This window comes from Balaenoptera physalus (assembly GCF_965194825.1).
Source record: "Balaenoptera physalus genome assembly, chromosome: 2".
In the NCBI taxonomy this organism is placed as follows: domain Eukaryota; kingdom Metazoa; phylum Chordata; class Mammalia; order Artiodactyla; family Balaenopteridae; genus Balaenoptera; species Balaenoptera physalus.
The window spans coordinates 108,200,307-108,218,661 of record NC_138883.1 but is presented as its reverse complement, the minus strand read 5'-3'; the positions used below and the strand labels follow the sequence as shown (position 1 = coordinate 108,218,661).

The following is an 18,355-nucleotide window of genomic DNA, read 5'->3' as shown; positions in this document are numbered from 1 at the left end:
GAAATGAATACGTACATGTAATAAACTCTTGTTTTGCAGGACATAAAATAGAGAAATGCCTATAAATGATATCCATAGCTTAATGAAGAGTCTAAAACTCCATAATGACCTAAATCTAATGTGTAGTAAAATATTCCTGAAAAAAAAAATGAATTGAAAAATGATTACTGTTGAAACTTCACCTATCCTGCTACTTTTTTTTCAAAGAGAATGAACTGGTTTAACTTCAAAACTGGGTACTTATACACAGATATGGAAGAAACAGCCTGAACTCTAAGCTGCAGGAATCTGAAAAAGGACCAATTTGTATCTCCCAGAAAACAGCAAATTCTTTAGGAATGAGTCATGACTACACAGTATATGGAGTTGGAGCTCGAATACTAATTCATACCATTCAAGTATGGATTACAACCCTTTTGTTGTTTTTTTAACAGATTAAAATATAGATGTTTTTAAACCTTAAATCAATAATTAAATAATAGTAAGAAAATGAATGCTTAACGTGAGTAGATTCCAATCTTTATGCATTCAGTTCAAATTTACCTTCTCCCCTCTTTCTTTTGACACTTGTCTTTTGTCATTCATATCACATTTGTTGCCCAGGATCATTCTTTCAACATCTGAAGAGGCATGCTGCAGGGAGAAAACAGTATATGTTAGACTAACAACCTGAGAAAAACACAGTTACTCAACAGGCAAATCTTAACCTGTCAGAAACAGATCCAGAAATTTAATTAAGACAAATAACCTTTCACTCAACACAAGGCCTGATTCACAGAAAAATTTTAAAGGTGAGAGGAGGGGAAAGCTACAGCATAAGAGTCCATGCGAACTTTTTTCCCAAAGGCTTGCAGTCATTCTCATGTCTTTTTTGGTACATGAACAAACAAAAATAAAAGTTAAAGTTATCTAACAAAAAAACTTCCAAATGTTAGTTTGCGTCAAAGAAGGGAGAAAACCTCAGTACTAAGTGAGCCAATGCGGAAGGTATTCTGGATTCTGAACTACTTAAACAATAAATTCACGCAGGTTAATATAAATGTGTATGAAATTATTTCAGAGTCAGATTTCTTTCTGAAATGTCAAAGACATTTAAAAAAATCTTCATACCAATCAAACTGGAACTAAACCAAATTTTAAATATCTAAGATGAAGAAAATGTTAGAAGGGCAAAATGATAAACTGCCGGAATAAAGATATATTTTTGCCCGTCAAACAGCCTGGTGGAACAGACAGAACCTGAGAACCAAGGTTTTAATCCTCGCTCTCCTTTTTAAAGGCTCTATGAGCACATGCAAGTCACCTCTTTCTGGCCTCAGTCTTCTCATGTGTAAAATGGGGGCTTGGATTAAATTATTTTCAAGATCAGGGCCAAGTTTAAAATTCTGTGAAACTGCTCCTCTGTCTGCACCCCCCAAGTCCAGCAGAGAAGTCAGACTGGCGGTACCAGAGATGTCACCCTCCCTGGCACTCCTCAGAGCAGAGGGCCTGACCTGCCCGCGCCCTACTTCCTAGCAGCTCAGCTGAGTGATAGGGAGACAGAGAAGCCCTTTATAAGCACCCAGCAGGACTCTTCTCTAGTATCCATCCTCTTTCTATACATACCTCTTCAATGTTTCTTATCCAATTTTTAATATTGTCAAAGGACTTTTCATTTGTGATGTCATAGACCAGCATAATTCCCTATAAGAGGAAAAAAGACCGTTATTTAGTACTTTATACATTTAAAGTTAAAGAATATAATGTCAATGTACTCTTCTCCTCCAGAAACCTTGCGTTTGTCCTTTTTCTGTCTTTATAAAAGGAATTTATAATAAAAATTTGAAGTACAGAGAAACAGAAATAAATAAAATCTTCCATTGTCTCACCATGTAAATAAATACTCTGTTAACATTTTTTTCACTTTTAACCTTTAATGAATTAGTAATTATGGTAAAGGTGATACACCCTTTCTACCTGACCTCATATAATAAAACTGGCACCAACTGAAGCTAAAAGGATGTTTAAGTTAAAATAGAGGTAACATTGAGAGTAAGAGGTAATTGCTTCTGTTGTGCACTTGTTTAGTCTAAGTAGAAATTATCTTGTTTCTGACTCTTATACTAAGATTGTAACCATATGGCTTTAGATTTATTTCTTTTTACATGAACTGATTGAAATGTTACTAAACTAAAAAAAGTTACTATTTGTCTAAGTAAATCACAGACACTTAAAATATAATGCATTTGTTACACAGTTTGATGAAAAGCATCCTCATCATATTTTAGAAGACCCCATGTCTGGTATTTTTAAACGGTTTATCTTCTAAATGTTTCAACTGACACCTGTACGTTACCTATTCCAAAATCTGTATCACAAGACCACACTTGTGTACTAAGTGCTAGATCCACCCCCCGTCCATCCCTTTCAACAAATATTTAGTGAGCACCTACTATGTGCCTGATAGTATACCAAATGCTACTAGTAGTGAATAAGATAGACAAGGCCCCTTCTTCTCATGGACGGCTAGCAAAGAAAACAATGAACCAATAATTATATAATTAATTATAATTTAGACAATCGCTATGAAGAAGCATGAGGAGCTCTGAGTAAAAATGCTAATCTAATCTGGCTGAGGGGCTGGGGTGGCTCACGGAAGGTTTCCATGAGAAAATGACATTAAAGCCAAGGCCTGAGGACTGAGTAGACTTGAACTGGGCAAAGGGGTAGAGGCTGGAGTGAAGAGGGAAAGCCCTCAGTGCCTGGGACATAGCAGAAATGTGATAAATATCTTGCTCACCAGGAAGGCCCAGAACCTACTAGGTTGAGTAAAAGACTGTCAGCTTGGCAAGAGTGCCCAGATCCACCGGGAGAAGGGCACAAGATGAGGCCGAAGACATAGACAGGGGTCAGGTGTGCCTTGGAGAACACTGGCAGGGCATCGGCTCCCAGATGGCCCCTGTGGTCACCGAAAACTCAACTAAGTGAAATAGGAAGTTGTCTTTGTCCCCTTCAAATCTTCTCTTCCTCCTTGTACTCTCGTTTTGAAGGAGGGCAATACATCCCTGCCAGCAAGCCCAAGCAGACCCCTGGGAGTAATCTGCTCCACCACTAGTCAGTCACTAAGTCCTGTAGACTCAACAACCTCCACATTTCCACAGTCTGATACCCCACATGCAAGGCCTTACTCACATTCTCATCAATTAGCCTTTAGATGGATGACTTACGTCTCCCTGCTTTCATTCTTAACCTCCTCTAATCCACTCTCCATAAGGGTACCAGAGTTATCACTTCATTGCTTAAAATCCTTTGGCATCTCGCCATCGTACTCATAATTAAAATTCCTTAAATAGCAGGCAAAATCTTTCAGGCTCTGGCTTCCAACTTTGTAAATAAATACAAAATATAAATGTAAATAAATATAAATCAAATACACATAGATAAAATACACATAGATAAAAGAATCCAGGAAACATAGCAAAATGTTAACAGAAGCTATCTCTTATGGTGGTGGGATTTTAGATGATTTCTTAGGATTTTCAAAGCTTTCTATACTACATGTAACCTTCTGACAACCAGAAAAATATACATTATTATTTAAATTTAAATGACAAACAACATTCTTCTCTATCCTCCCTCCTCCTAGCCTCAAATGCAAATGTTTAACTTTGGCTACACTGTAAAGCAGATTTTACAATTACCAAGGTAATTAAAAAAAAAAAAATCAAAGTGGAGAACTGTACACTTAAATGTTAAATTTTATGTTACATATATTTTATCATAATTTTTAAAAGCCTCAAAATGCAATCTGAATAATTCCTGATTCAAACAGCTTAGCTACCTACAATAGTAAAATAAAGCAAAAAATTGCCAGAGCTTTACTTCCCTTTGGGCTATGTGGACAACCTTGATCTTTACTGCTGTCTGTCAAGTAGCACTCTGGGTGGTTAGCACAGGAAGTGTGAACACAGTGTAGTGGTTAAAGGCACAGATTCTGGAGTCAGAGGCATCAAGTCTGGGCTCCACCACATGCTACCTGGGAGATCCTGGAGAAGTTATTTTATCCCTCGCAGTCTGTGTTTGGGAAATGAGGACAGCACATCTTCCACACTGGATTTTTGAGGATCTACGGAGATATTATCTGTAAAGTACTTTACCTAGAATCCAGGACACAGCTTGGACTCAAAAATTGGCAACAATTATTAATTTATATCTTTGGTTTCAGTAGCAGAAACCCTTTGACTATTCCCTATGTTTGTAAGCTAATTGATATTATGAATCAGCTGGAAATACAAGTTCCGGTATACCATGTAAAAACTTTATATATCTAGTATACATACCTTTAACAACAACGGCCTCCTAAGAGTTCACAAGACAGTACTGAGAAATGGCGATAATGCAATGATATGGTCCCTTTTCCCCCCAAAGCCCGATTGTCCATCAGGGTTACTGCTATGCCTACAAATGTTGCTGAATAGTTTGAAATAGACCAAAGGACTCTGCCACGGTGTCAGACTCAGTACTGTGCTTACCAAAACGCTGCATACCTGAGCCAACCAAACTAAACCTGCCAGAACCACCACCTGTTGAAATGAGAACACAACGGCCCCACATCCCACTGGAACAGATGACATGCAAGATCCAAGACTCAAGCAGAGCAGGATTTCCTGAACACGTATCTAAGACTGTTTCTAGGTCTGAAACTGTTCACTGATTCACTCCTTCAGCAAGATTTTATTGAGCATCTACTATGTGTAAGGCACTGGCATTCATAGCAAAACAAGAGACAAAAATCCCTACCTTCAAAATGAAAAGGACAAGATATCTTAGAAGAGCAACAATTTCTAATTATTTGCAGTAATGTGAAAAAAGGCTAGGCAGTAGATAAATAAAATCTAAATTAAAGAACACATTTCAATGATCTCTTTCCTTATACCATGAACTAGAGCTACACAGCCAAGGAAGGCACTTGCTCCACATTCTAAGTGTTCTTGCCCACTCTGTAGTGAAAACAAGCTTGCAAGTGGTATCAATACATCATTCCTAGAAAATAAAAAAATTGGTCAATATAAAGGCCTGTGTTTATAAGATGCTTCTAATCAAAATTACCTATAAACTATTCTAAATCATCCCTGTTAAGATGTTCTTATTTACCCCCAAAATCCTTCCTGGAGGAAATCAAAAACAAACGAACTTCTCCACACAAGGTAAGTCCCTTCCCTTTGATTCCAATCTAAGCAAAGTAGAGAGTAGCTGACAACTGCCCTTCTTAAAAGGATGACCTTTTACAACCTTCAAAGTATTATAGGGTGGAGAACACATACATATAAAATGGTTAGTGGTATAGAGTCCCAAGGTGGTAGAGTTTCAAAAAGGAATTCCCAAAAGGAATCCCCAACTTCTGTGTGGGGATGCCACTGGCACTCAAATACTGGAGGGTGAGTGGCAGTGGAGGAGGAAGGGAGAGCAGCATGATAATAGAGGGATCTGTGGATTCAGAGCGCACCTTCCTGCGGCAAAGGGACAGCTAAGACCCCTACAGCTCCGTCACGTCCACACCACTCTCAGGAGCACAACGGTCTTTTATGCAATGAGTTGGGTAAGTTGGCAGCTGGCACCCCAGAGTCTACTAGGCTGGGCTTACATGATCTCAACTGTTCAACCTTCCAAGACTCTCTGAGCATATTGGGTTTCATCATCATTTAAAGCTCCAAGTTATACCTGGCTTAGGCCTAAAAGCCAGAGATAAAGCCCTGTTCTGGGTCAGACGTTTTAGGCTTGGTTCAGTAGAGCTCAGCTTCTAAGCTGCCTTATTCACCACTGTACTCACAGCACCACACAGAATCTACCCTGAGCCAACAATATAATGGGTTGTAGAGATGAAGCATCTTAGGACGTAAAAGAGCCAAGTGACGAGGTTATGATAACAAGGATAAGACTAGGATATAGCACAGAAGGACCTGCTAGTCAAGATTCACTAGATTCTAAGCCTCAGAGAGTCACAGATCATTTGGCTACTTCCTGGCCAGCTGGCAGAATGCTGGTGGAGGAGACTCCAGAGGGATGAGCCAATAGGAGTGGACGTTGTGGACCTGGTGAGAGATAAGGGATGATGGTGGCAGGGCTGAATGGGGAGAGGGTGCAAGAAATGCATATTTAGTCACAGAGCTTGTGGTCTGCTAAGATTTGGCAAAGGTATTAATAAAAGGACAAAGCACAAAACTATACGATCACTCAGAATGTGTGGAGGAGTTCTAAGACATCTCCAAGCTAATTACGTGATTAATATAATGAAGACCAATGGCAGAGTACACAGCTACTAAACACAAAACGTAAAATCCCCTTTAAATGTCTTGTTTGCACATCAAAAAATCTATTTTCTCCAATGTACTAGACTCTAGCTTGAATCCTACAAACTTGACGAATGAACATTCATGTTTTACTTCCACAAAAGCCTAAAACACACTCACCATAGCTCCTCTATAGTATGCTGTCGTGATGGTTCGAAATCTTTCCTGACCCGCCGTGTCCCTAAAATGTGAAACAAAGGAGAGAGTGGTTTGCAAAGTCATCACCAGTATCGCTGAGGAGACACTCGAAGCTGTAGGAGATACAATTGTGGTCTGCTCACAAATGCAGTGGTTTCAGGGAGATGGGGAACAAGACACAAAGGGAGCCTGTTGTGCCTCTGGAAGCCTGTCGGGAGCTCAAAATGACTTGGGTGAAAAACTTGGACCTTGATGACAAAAGCAGCCACAGGAAAATGCATGGTCCTGCTAGGAACTGGCAATGTTGTGTTCGCCAGTCAGATGAGGAACAGAATAGAGAATAGTTCTAACTTCTTGGACTACTAGAGGCAGTTCTAATCCTTTTTATAAATGCCCAATGATTCAGGCATTCTGCTCTCTTGACTGAAAGTCTGATTTCTGTACAAAGCAAGCAGTTGGACTGGACTTACTACCATGTGAATTTGCTCAGCAGAGCACACTAAAATGGGTCTCCTCAAGAACTTTTTCAGCTCTAGAGCCCGTGATTAAATGAGACCGCGGAGTTCAACACATAATTGTTGACAAAGACTTCAAAATATGAACAATACCTCAAAATTACATCAACTTGCATTTATTCTTGCTTTTTTGGAGGATGACGTACCATCTAAATACATTCTGAAAAATGCCAACATTTCGAATTACATTACCAAAGCAACCCCTATAAAGGAAGTCAAATTTCCTTGATACCTGGGAAAAATAAATATTCTTAAAAGAAAAAAAAAGCATTTGTGGAAATACACTAAAAAAGAAGCATTTGTGGAAATATACTAAAAATCTAACACATACCAAACCCAAATGAGATAAAGGCCTAAGGGAAATATAGTAAATTTAAAACATTAATAAATACCTTACCATTTATGTATACCTTAAATAAAATGTATACCTTACATAAAATACTTTCACATGGTGCTCAAATGATGCCCACCACAGCCCAGTGTGGTGGTATTACCATCATCCTTGTTCTACAGAAGAGGAAACAGGCTCAGGTGGGCTGTGGTCCCAGTTCTGCCACTAAATAGCTCATACCCTTGAATGCGACTCAAGCATTCTAGGCCTTGGCTGTTCAGTGCAGGCCCTGGCCTCACACTACCATCATCTTATCCTGCCATCCTCTCACTGATCAGGATTAGATACACAGGCACTTGTTTAGGACTCAGCAAACAAATCATGAGGAAAACAGGAGCCAAACACTGTTGAGCAGACTAACCATATTTTATTTATTTATTTATTTATTTTTGGCTGCATTGGGTCTTCGTTGCTGCGCGCGGGCTTCTCTAGCTGCGGCGAGCGGGAGCTACTCTTCGCGCTCTACAACAAGAGAAGCCACCCCAACGAGAAGCCCGCGCACCACAGCAAAAAATAAATTTTTTAATTAATTAATTTATTTATTTTATTTTTGGCTGTGTTGGGTCTTCGTTTCTGTGCAAGGGCTTTCTCTAGTTGCGGCAAGCGGGGGCCACTCTTCATCGCGGTGCGCGGGCCTCTCACTATCGTGGCCTCTCTTGTTGGGAGCACAGGCTCCAGACGCGCAGGCTCAGTAGTTGTGGCTCACGGGCCTAGTTGCTCCGCGGCATGTGGGATCTTCCCGGACCAGGGCTCGAACCCATGTCCCCTGCATTGGCAGGCAGATTCTCAATCACTGCGCCACCAGGGAAGCCCAGAATAACCATATTTTGATTCTAACATGCTACTTGATTTAGAACCAGCTCTGCAGCAAGGATGGAGGAGAAACCCTACCATCCTAAATGCAGGCCATGAAGATTGAATGGAGACTACTTTGCTGCCAAGAGGACTGATAAATAGTGCCATGGGGTTCTAATTAGCTGATTACCCACAGGCTCCTAGAAACATTCCTTATTGCTATGATCAGGACTGTACAGCACAGAGTCAGAGATTCTCTTTGCTTCCCCCTTAAAAAAATTTTTTTTTCTTTAAAATATTTGACTCTTATTAAATACCAATAGATGAGAAGAGTAGCTTGTGGTGACCTACACAATGTTTTCCAGTGAAGTATACGGGGAACCTCTATACAAGGCTAATACATGAAGCTGACACAAGGTTCCAGGAGATTTGGGTAGTTGTCCCAGCTCCATCACTATCCCAGACATATGCCTTCAGATGAACTTAACCACTCTAAGTCCCAGTTTCCTATCAAAGAAAGGCTGGCGGATTTCAATATAAAGTTCTAGTTCTATCCCGGTTCTGAAATTCAAAGAAGAAAAACAGCCTATGGAAAAAGCTGATATATATGTATTACTTTATTATTTTGCCCTGCTTCCTTCTTAAGTCTATGATGCTCTAAATTTCTAAGCTTTGTTTCCTGCTGTTATTGTCACACATTAGGTCAGTAAACATCATCAAAAACCTTCCTCAAGGCTCCAAATCTATGTGGCTCCATGGAAGGCCCTACACTGAAAGCAATTAAGGAGGTTAAAAAAAAAAAAAATCTAAGAGTTTGAGTTCAAGCCAAAAATATTCAACCAGGCAATCTGCAGGAACCCTGTTTATTCATTGTAGTGTGACAAATTTTTGAGGAATTACCAGTCGGAGTTGGCTGATCATAAAGAGATCTTTGCCTCGCATATTATAACATGAGAGATGACAGGCATGCCCTTTCCCTTCCTTATTCCCCAGTGCAGTGCTCCCCATTTTTTATTTAAGGAGAAGAAATATGCAAATAAATGAGAAAATATCAGAGCTGAAAGGGAACTCAGATGTCATCAGTCTGACCAATCAATTTACAAATGAGGACAAGTAGTCCCTAAGGAGGGAAGCAAATAACTCCAAGTCTTTAATTTAGAGGCCGGACTCCAGATCAGCACTTTGGGGTAGGAACTTTGGGGTTCCTACCACTTGACTACTTTGCCTTATCTGATTTCACAGCTGCAACAACTACAATGGAAAAATAACTGACACGCTTTAGAATTTAGTTTCCTCCCCTATAAAATTAGCATTTTGGAAGAATGAGCTCTCAAATTTCCCCTGCTTGTGAGACTTAGTGATATCATGCTCACCATCCCACTCCTGGTGAAGATACCTTTGAATACCTACCCATTTCCCCTTGGTTCTGATAAAGAAGTTTTAGCTACCGAACGATACCTCTAATTTACCACAATTCACCTTTTAATTCCCACTTTCAATTCCTGATTAAGGTAGAAATGCTGTGTGCATATATTTTTTTTTACTTACCATATCTGAAGCTTGATTTTCTTTCCATCTAGTTCTATCGTTCTGATTTTAAAATCAATTCCTGCCAGAAAAAGAAAGAAAGACATGCTAAATTTCTTCAAATATAATCCAAGTCTTATTAGGAAAAGGACAAAGATTTCTTTTGAAAAAAAGCTCTCCAACGCACTGGAAAATGTGAACACAGAGAGGGTGTGAACGGTATGTTTCCTCTGAATACAGGCTGAAGAAAGAAATGCTAATTACTCTGCAAAGAATTCCCACACATGTTAAATGAAATGTATTATATGCCTCATTATTTTGACACAAATGGAACACATCCCTCAAAGGTACATAATTTAGATAGATGGAGAACATGCCATATTGTCCACTTCCTGAAATACAGATAAACAAAGCTTCCTACCCACCCCTCGTGCCCCGTCCTTCCCTAAAGAAGGCCGTGAGGCCTCTTTTTGTTTTATTTCCACCTCCTTCCATTTGCTTCTTTAGAATCTGCAACTGGCTAAAAGAAAGAAAAAACAAAACAAAACCCACCTATCTGAAGGCAGGGATGAGAAAGCCTGCATATTTATTTTACACAGTTAGCAAGTACTTTACATACGTGTTAATAAATGTTCCCTGCATCTTTCTGGCTAGTGCTAAAATAGCTAAAAGGGCTTTTAGCCCTGGCTGCACTTTAGAATTACCTCAAGAACTTAAAAGAAAAATAAAACTACTCATGACTAGGCCTGCTCCCTTCCCCAAATTCTGAGATTCTGACTTAATTGGTCAAGGATGGGATCTGCACACTAGTAATTTCAAAAGCTCCCCAAGTGATTCCAACCTGAAGCCAAAGCTAAGAAGCACTCAACCAGCCTGACAGGTAGCATGTGAAAGTCATTTGTGGCTCCAGCACTCAACAGTTCAACCCCTCCCTCACCTATTTCCCCCCACTATGGTAGCTCAAAACTTACTCAGCAATTTCAGCTACAAAGAACCACAAAGTCCCTGACAAATATAAGCGTCCTCTACCATTTAACAGGAACAGGCTGCTGCTCTTTGTGAAGGGACCAGTTAGTGAATACAGCTCGGTTGCAATTTGCTAAATCCTCATCATCTGGCTACTCAGCTTTGTTTCAGATGTTTCTACTCCTTCACATTCTCTACAGAACCCCTTAAAGTGGTTTCTAAGACATTTCAAGAAAACGTCAATTATGCATCCTCTAAAGTGACTGAAACATTAACTGCAGCTATTTCGAGGGAGAAAAGCCTTCAACGGCTACATTATTACAGTATTTCTACATATTAACATTGACAACGCCCAAAAAGGCTGCTTGCCGCTCCAGCTTCATATATGGCAAAGGCATAAACCAAGTGGATTTGCCCCTTCTTCTCTGCGTGGCACTTTTCCCCCAGGGAACCTTTTCACGTATGCTTGTGAATCTTGAAATACGCAACAATCACACCCAAGCTAATCCAGCAGAACAGCTTCTTATTCTTTCCCTTCACTAATAACCATGTAATGTTAACAAATACAATCTCATACCCAATACCCCCAGGTTATCTGGCTCACATTTCCTCCTCTAAGGTACCTCAGTATTGCAGGGTCTGCAGTCACTGAAGCAAAACTGAGCAACACAGCACAAATATTATTGTCAGCATCACACAGAATTCACTGTGGCCATCATTCATTTAAGATTTAACACACATTGATTTTTATTGTGATTTATCTTTTTATATATCTCCAAATCCAGTGTAACAAAGACCCTCCAGGGATTCTCTCTAGCCTTTATCTCTTTTTGCTCTTCACATCAAGAACAATGCCCAACACGCGGTAAGCAAGAAATAAATGTTTCTTGATGTTAACATTTTTTAAAAATTCACAATTTTCCAAATTCATAGAAACAGAAAATAGAATGGTGGTTATGAAGGGCTGAAGGGAAGGGGTGGGGAAGGAGAGCTGTTGTTTAATGGGCATAAAGTTTCAGATTTGCAAGATGAAAAAGTTCTGGAGATCTATTTCACAACAATGTGAATATACTTAATACTACTGCACTGATCACTGAAAAAACGGTTAAGATGGTAAACTTTATTTTATGTGTGTGTATGGGTTTTTTTTAGCACAGTAAAAAAGAAGAAAAATTCATGACTTTCAAAACACTTACTGTATCTCCAGAAAATAACTTTCTTAACTGGAAGACTAAAGTCATCCAACATTCCATCTTTTAATAGTTCATTCACATTTTAAGTAAAAGATGATGTCTATCAAAACGCCTGCCAAATGAATACTTTTCCTTATTCTATTTTATTAAGATGTAACTCCGGTTCTTTCAAGGTTGTTTTTACCTGTAGTCAGGAGTCATGGGCAACTTTTCCACCTTCATTCAACAAAGCCATTTTGAGGCGCCCTTAAGTCTCAGTTACTCTCCATTCATGTGAAACATTGAGGAAACTTTCTACTGACCCAGCCTTTTGTTTTTTGTATTTGTTAGAAGGATTACCTTTCTGTTATTGGAGGAGGTTCTACCATTATCTGTGATACTTAACCGTCTGTTCACTATTCAGAGGTTTTCAACATTTTATAAGAGCTGTGAACTGGTATTTAGCTTTGGTTGATGCTGCTATCAGGAGCCAGCTGACAGACAAATGCTGTAGAGCACAGTCAAATTAGCACAACTTGAATTTCACTAAAAATGGGAAATATCACTTATGTTATTATTGAAAAGCCCTGGCCCTGGAAGTCAAAAGACCTAGATTGCAGGTTGGGTTCTGTCATTAACAACTTTTAGGAGGTTGCCTATCTGTTCTGAACCTCCACATTCCCATCCATAGAAAAGGTTGAGAGAATCTCATTAGATAAATTAAATAATGTGCTTGATTGTGCTGTGGGAACTCTGAAATTCCACACAGATGTAAGGTATTACACATTCAGATGTTGTTATCCGGCAGATCTCGTCACCTCATGCATGGATTATGGTAATAGCCTCCCAGGGCGCTGTGCCAACATCTCTTGCTGGTCTAAATCCCCTGCATGCAACTGTGAGAACAGCTTTCAACAATCCCTGTGGTAATGTCACCTCCCTATTCAAGAAGCCATGGATCCAACCTCCTCGGCCTGGCAATCCAGCCTTCCCCACAAGTGCACCGCTCTCCCGACGCCGCCACCCTCCCAGCCTCTCTCCAACTTTGGCCTCTGTTTCTCTCACTGGGCCCCGCACCTCCTCCCCTCTGCCCGTGCATGGCTACCTCACTCGGCAGCCTTCTCTGAGGGTGCCGCCCTACCCCACGGTCCTCTCCACTCAGGCCTGTCCATCCCTACCTCCAGGCCTGGCTTTTGCACAGCAATTCAATACTGTGTTACTGGGTTTATTAACATACTGTCCTGAATTGCTCTCACATCAAGCAAGGGTTCCATCCTCTCTTTGCCAGTTAGGTTGCACACAGAAACATGTATGCAGTAGATCCTAAATGAAAGGTTAAATACCCCTGTGTAATTAAGTAAAGGTTAAATTCTACTAAGTGTGGAGAGAGCTAAGAAAACCTTGGAAGTTCAAAGTTTTGTCAGCATACTCTAGTGAGAATAGTAGGGGTGCTGAGAAATCTTATGACACTAAGAAAATGAAGATCTCTACATTACAATTAGTTTTGACAATAATATCAGTAGAATATATAGTGCATTAATACTTACTATAAAGGAAAGACAACTTTCTGAGGCTACTCCAGGATTAAAAGAATAACCAGTCATAAGAATGATAATATAGGACTTCCCTGGCCGTGCAGTGGTTAAGAATCCTCCTGCCAATGCAGGGGACACGGGTTCGAGCCCTGGTCCGGGAGGATCCCACGTGCCGCGGAGCAACTAAGCCCGTACGCCACAACTACTGAGCCTGTGCTCTAGAGCCCGCGAGCCACAACTACTGAGCCCACGTGCCACAACTACTGAAGCCCGCGCACCTACAGCCCGTGCTCCACAAGAGAAGCCACAGCAATGAGAAGCCCGCGCACCACAATGAAGAGTAGCCCCCACTCACGGCAACTAGAGAAAGCCCGCGCGTAGCAACAAAGACCCAACACAGCCATAAATAAATAAATAAATAAATAAATTTATTTAAAAAAAAAAAGAATGATAATATAATTATATCAGTTAGGATGCTTTCTGCTGCAAATAACAGAAACTCCAAATCAAACTAGCTTAAGGTAATTTGTTGACTCATATGACAAGCCCAGTGGTGAGCTGGGGTTCAGAGACGGCTCAGTCCAGGAGTTCTGGCTCATTTCTCTGCACCTCCTTTGGCTCTGCCCTTATGGGAGTATCAATTTCATCCTCTGACTGATAGCAGCTCCTGACTACAACAGCAATACTGAGAAGAAAAGAGATCATCTTCCTGTGCCTCTCTCTTAAAAGTGAGGAAATGTTTCCCCAAAGCCTCCAGCAACCTTTCCTTCATGTCTCATTTCTGGATTTATAACCAAGGGAATGTCATGTTCTGGGGGCCAAGACTGAGCTCCTGAACTAATCACTGCCCCGGGCAGTTACCAAGATTGGATGAATCTAAACCCATCCCTAAATTCAGATTAATCAAGGCCCATCCCTGGAGCTGGGTCACTCCCCCGATCCTGGTAAAAATAGGAGAGAGGGGAAAGCTGTTGGATCAATCATAATATCTGTTAGAATAATACAAGTTTATTTAATAAAATTTTATATTCATAGCTACATGAAACAGAGAGATGCTAACAGCTATCACTACTACTCTGGCATGAATGTTATTAAATTTCACGATAACTACAGTACTTCTCTGAAGGTAATTTCTCCTCATGTTCAGCCATGAACAAGAAAGAAAACATGAAGGAAAAAAAGGACAACGAGCAACCCAAGTAGCTGCCACAACATCTCTGGGTTAAACCATGATCTTCACTGTTAGGAGAGTTCCCAAGCCCACAGCTCCAAAGACCTGACTTGTGCTCTAGCCCCAGATGATTAGAGAGCAGCAAGAACCAAAGCTCATCCTAGCAGTAAGGGACCAATTTTTTTTTTTCCTCCCTTTAAAAGGACTATGCAATCTCAAAAAACATAGCTCCCGAAGAGGATTACATTTAGGGTCACAAAAAGCCCCGTGTATTTCTTTTTTCTTAATAAATTTATTTATTTATCTTTGGCTGCGTTGGGTCTTCATTGCTACGCACGGGCTTTCTCTAGTTGTGGCGAGCGGGGGCTACTCTTCATTGTGGTGCAAGGGCTTCTCATTGTGGTGGCTTCTCTTGTTGCAGAGCAGGGCTCTAGGTACATGGGCTTCAGTAGTTGTGGCATGTGGGCTCAGTAGTTGTGGCTCGCGGGCTCTAGAGCGCAGGCTCAGTAGTTGTGGCGCACGGGCTTAGTTGCTCTGCGGCATGTGGGATCTTCCCGGACCAGGGCTCGAACCTGTGTCCCCTGCGTTGGCAGGCGGATTCTTAACCACTGCGCCACCAGGGAAGTCCAAAGCCCCCTGTATTTCAATAGTCTTTTAGAAAGCATCATTTTTTGGCAGCACATAATACAATAATTCATGTTCAAAATGACAACCCTGAGTCATCCCACCTCATGAGCAATCCATGAGCCACCAGGCTGCATGCAGCCTACCTGGCTGGCAGCACAGCCAACATCTATGCTCAAGAGAAGACTCCATCATTGCTTCCATGTTGCTTGAATATGCCCTGACATTAATTTTTTGATGGCTTTAAAGAAGCGCCAGTTTTCTCAATATTTATCTAGTCAATAAAACAGGAAATCTAAATTTCTAAGAAAACATTTGCAAGGGACACAAAACCATTTTTCATTCTGAATTTAAATACATACATACACGCACACACACAACACACACACACACACACACACACACACACACACACACTAATAGATTTTTATTTTTTCTGAATTGATTCTCATGCTAAACGGTTGCTCATCACTGATACATATTATGCAGCATAAGGAGGCACCGAGGGAAAGATGAAAGGAACCACAGAATTCTAGTGACCATTTAGTCCAGTCCTCCCCCTGTGCTGAAGAAAACTGAGGCTCAGGGAGACGCAGCAACTTACCCAGATTCACAGAGGCCAATTCAAAACGGGGTTAACGTCAAATTTTGGCATTTAAAGATCAGGCCTTCCTGAAGAGATGCATACAAGAATGTCCACATCTCCCTGAGGAGGCCTCCTCTTTACGGGTCGTAGCAAAGCACTAGCAACAACAGGAATGCCCTGGTATACAAGGCCAAGAATACCTTGGTATATATCAAAACAACGTCCAGGGAAAAGAGCAACTGCAGACATGCACACAGAGTCAAACCATTTCTGTAAAATTTCAATACCAAAAACAACAGTATGGATCATTTATACATCTATCCACGTGTAATTAAAATATAAAAAAATATGCAAGAATGGTTATCAACAAAATCCGGATAGCTGTTACCTCTGGAGAGAAACGGAAGAGGAGGGATTAGACAGGGGTTCACAGGGACTTCAACTCTTCTTGTTATTTATTATTTCTAAAAGTGAGGGGTGGTACATGAACGTGGGAGTGTTTTCTATTAGGTATACTTTTGTATGCCTAAATCTGTTCATCATTTTTTAAAAGCAATGGCTAATTACTAGAAAAATGACATAAGGAGGCACACATTTATTCATGGCAGGAGAAAAATCAAACCAAATTTGAGAGATGAAAGGCACCCGAGAAGATTTAGGCCAGGGAAAAACAGGCACCACCCCCTCCCCAACTTGCTCAATACCAAGAGGGCCTTGGTGCTCAGTTCAATAGACTGAGCCCTTGGTGACCAGTTACGGGGTGACAGAAAGACGGGATCAAGCTCAGAAAGTGAGGGGGCAGATGAGTGGCTTGGGGCTGCAAGGAGTGCTGGCCACTCAGATTTCCAGTAAGGGTATCAAGGACATTTCCTTCCCCAACTGGAGGAAAAGGAGCTTCCATGTGGGCCAAGGACAAGGGAGGAATACACATGTGGTCACCGTTGGGAATGGTACCGTGGGAGAGGAACAAAGGAGCTCTGATTTTCCATCTCTAATGCGACAGGGAAGAGGCTTCGGCTGCGGGGAGCAGGGGTCTGCCCTGCACCTCTGAGGAGAAGGTGGAGTATACTTGAGGCTTCTGCATTGTTCAGGGCGACCCACAGGAACAAGACCTGGCAGAGGCTGGCAGTGAGGCTCTAGCGAGGGATATGAACCAAGCACATGCCCAAAGCACTGCTTATCAATCACAGTTCTCAGAAACCAGTGGTGGGCCTGGAGGGAGGGCTTGACCAGCAAAAGAAAGGGACAGAAACTTTGAACTTGGCCCAAGTCCACAGTTAACAGACCTTAGAGGGAAAAGGAGTTTGGAATGAGCAGTCTTGGGCCTCCTTTCATTCCGCAAGTTAGATACGATTTAACATGGAGAGCGAACAGATGGACAAAATTCTTTTACACCAAAGTCACATTAGTCAGCCAACAGATATAATAACAAAACCTTTTCTGTTTCAAGAGAACAGGGAGGTTGCCCAGGTTTGTGAATGGGTAAAAGGATACCATTGCTGAAGTGTGGGAAAAGAGTACGAAGAAGGACTTTTCCTGGCCTTCAGAACTAACTCTGGGGGGCCAGGGAGTTGTCTCGACCTTCAGCCTAAGCTGTGACTTGATTTATTTTTGCTCTGTGGGTGCTGGAGGTTAGAACACACACACACACAGCTCTCTCTTCTATCTTGGGTCACATGGTCACTTTTCCTTGCCTGGCCCAGGAAAATCAGGGGTGGAGAAACAGTAGGGACCTTCCTTCAACTGAAGTTTTAGACATGTGGTTCCCACTGATGTTCTTCTAAAAGTCCAATTTGGCTGAAGTCAAGAGAGCCATAAAAAAAAAAAAATCACGATTTCTGGGATATTGAGCCTTTCAATGAATGATAGCAATGTAAGATTCCAATGCTGCGTTTACCCCAGTGCTGCACAAGGAGGGGAAAAAACACGGGTCATCTATCCCCTTTGACCCACTTTAAGAAGTATAAGTTTAACACTGCACTTTTACAATTAAAAAGAAAAAAATGTACTTTGTTTCAAAAGTACATTTGGGAACAAAAAACATCTGTGATTTTAGGCTATCTGAATATGAGTTTTATGGTTTCTCTATTTACATTTCAGAGATACTCCAGGAATAGAAAAAAAGTTTCTCAAATATTGAAATCCACTTTAAAGAAATGGTACATTCACTTCCTTACTCAAGACTTTTATTATTAATAACGAAGATACAGTATAGATGGATCCTGTCAGTTTTGAAACTTTGACAACCATATTTTGCTTGTTTTTTCTGTGGACTTTTAAACATGGAGAATAATAAAATTTTAGAGTAGCTGATTTCAGGATAATTAGCTAAAAGCTCTAATTAGAAAAACAGATTAATGAAATAGGATAAAATATGAGTCATAGATTGAAGCTTTAAACTACTTTCTTTTTTCCAAAATAAAGAAGGGACTTGGAAAAAATGTGTAAAAGTAGAAATAAAGTTAAGAATGTTACTTAGATTGAAAGAGAGGCATTCAAGGCATTGTTCTTTTTTAAAAACACACTCTATAAGTTCATAAAAGCACATTTCCACCAAGTGCCAACTTTACTGCATATATTTAGAACTATTTTTTATTTTATTCACT

The 18,355-nt window shown here is 40.7% G+C and overlaps 1 protein-coding gene across 1 annotated transcript in view; it reads right to left on the bottom strand.

The window, feature by feature from the left end:
* Positions 1–18,355, bottom strand: part of RAB8B (RAB8B, member RAS oncogene family) — a 67,096-nt gene that overhangs the window by 9,255 nt on the left and 39,486 nt on the right. Inside the window, exons 2-5 of the mRNA XM_082448208.1 lie at positions 9,717–9,777; positions 6,450–6,510; positions 1,606–1,683; positions 544–633 (exon numbers count right to left, since the gene is read on the bottom strand). Of these exons, the coding sequence (XP_082304334.1) occupies positions 544–633; positions 1,606–1,683; positions 6,450–6,510; positions 9,717–9,777 (290 nt within the window). The remainder of the gene's footprint in view (positions 1–543; positions 634–1,605; positions 1,684–6,449; positions 6,511–9,716; positions 9,778–18,355) is intronic.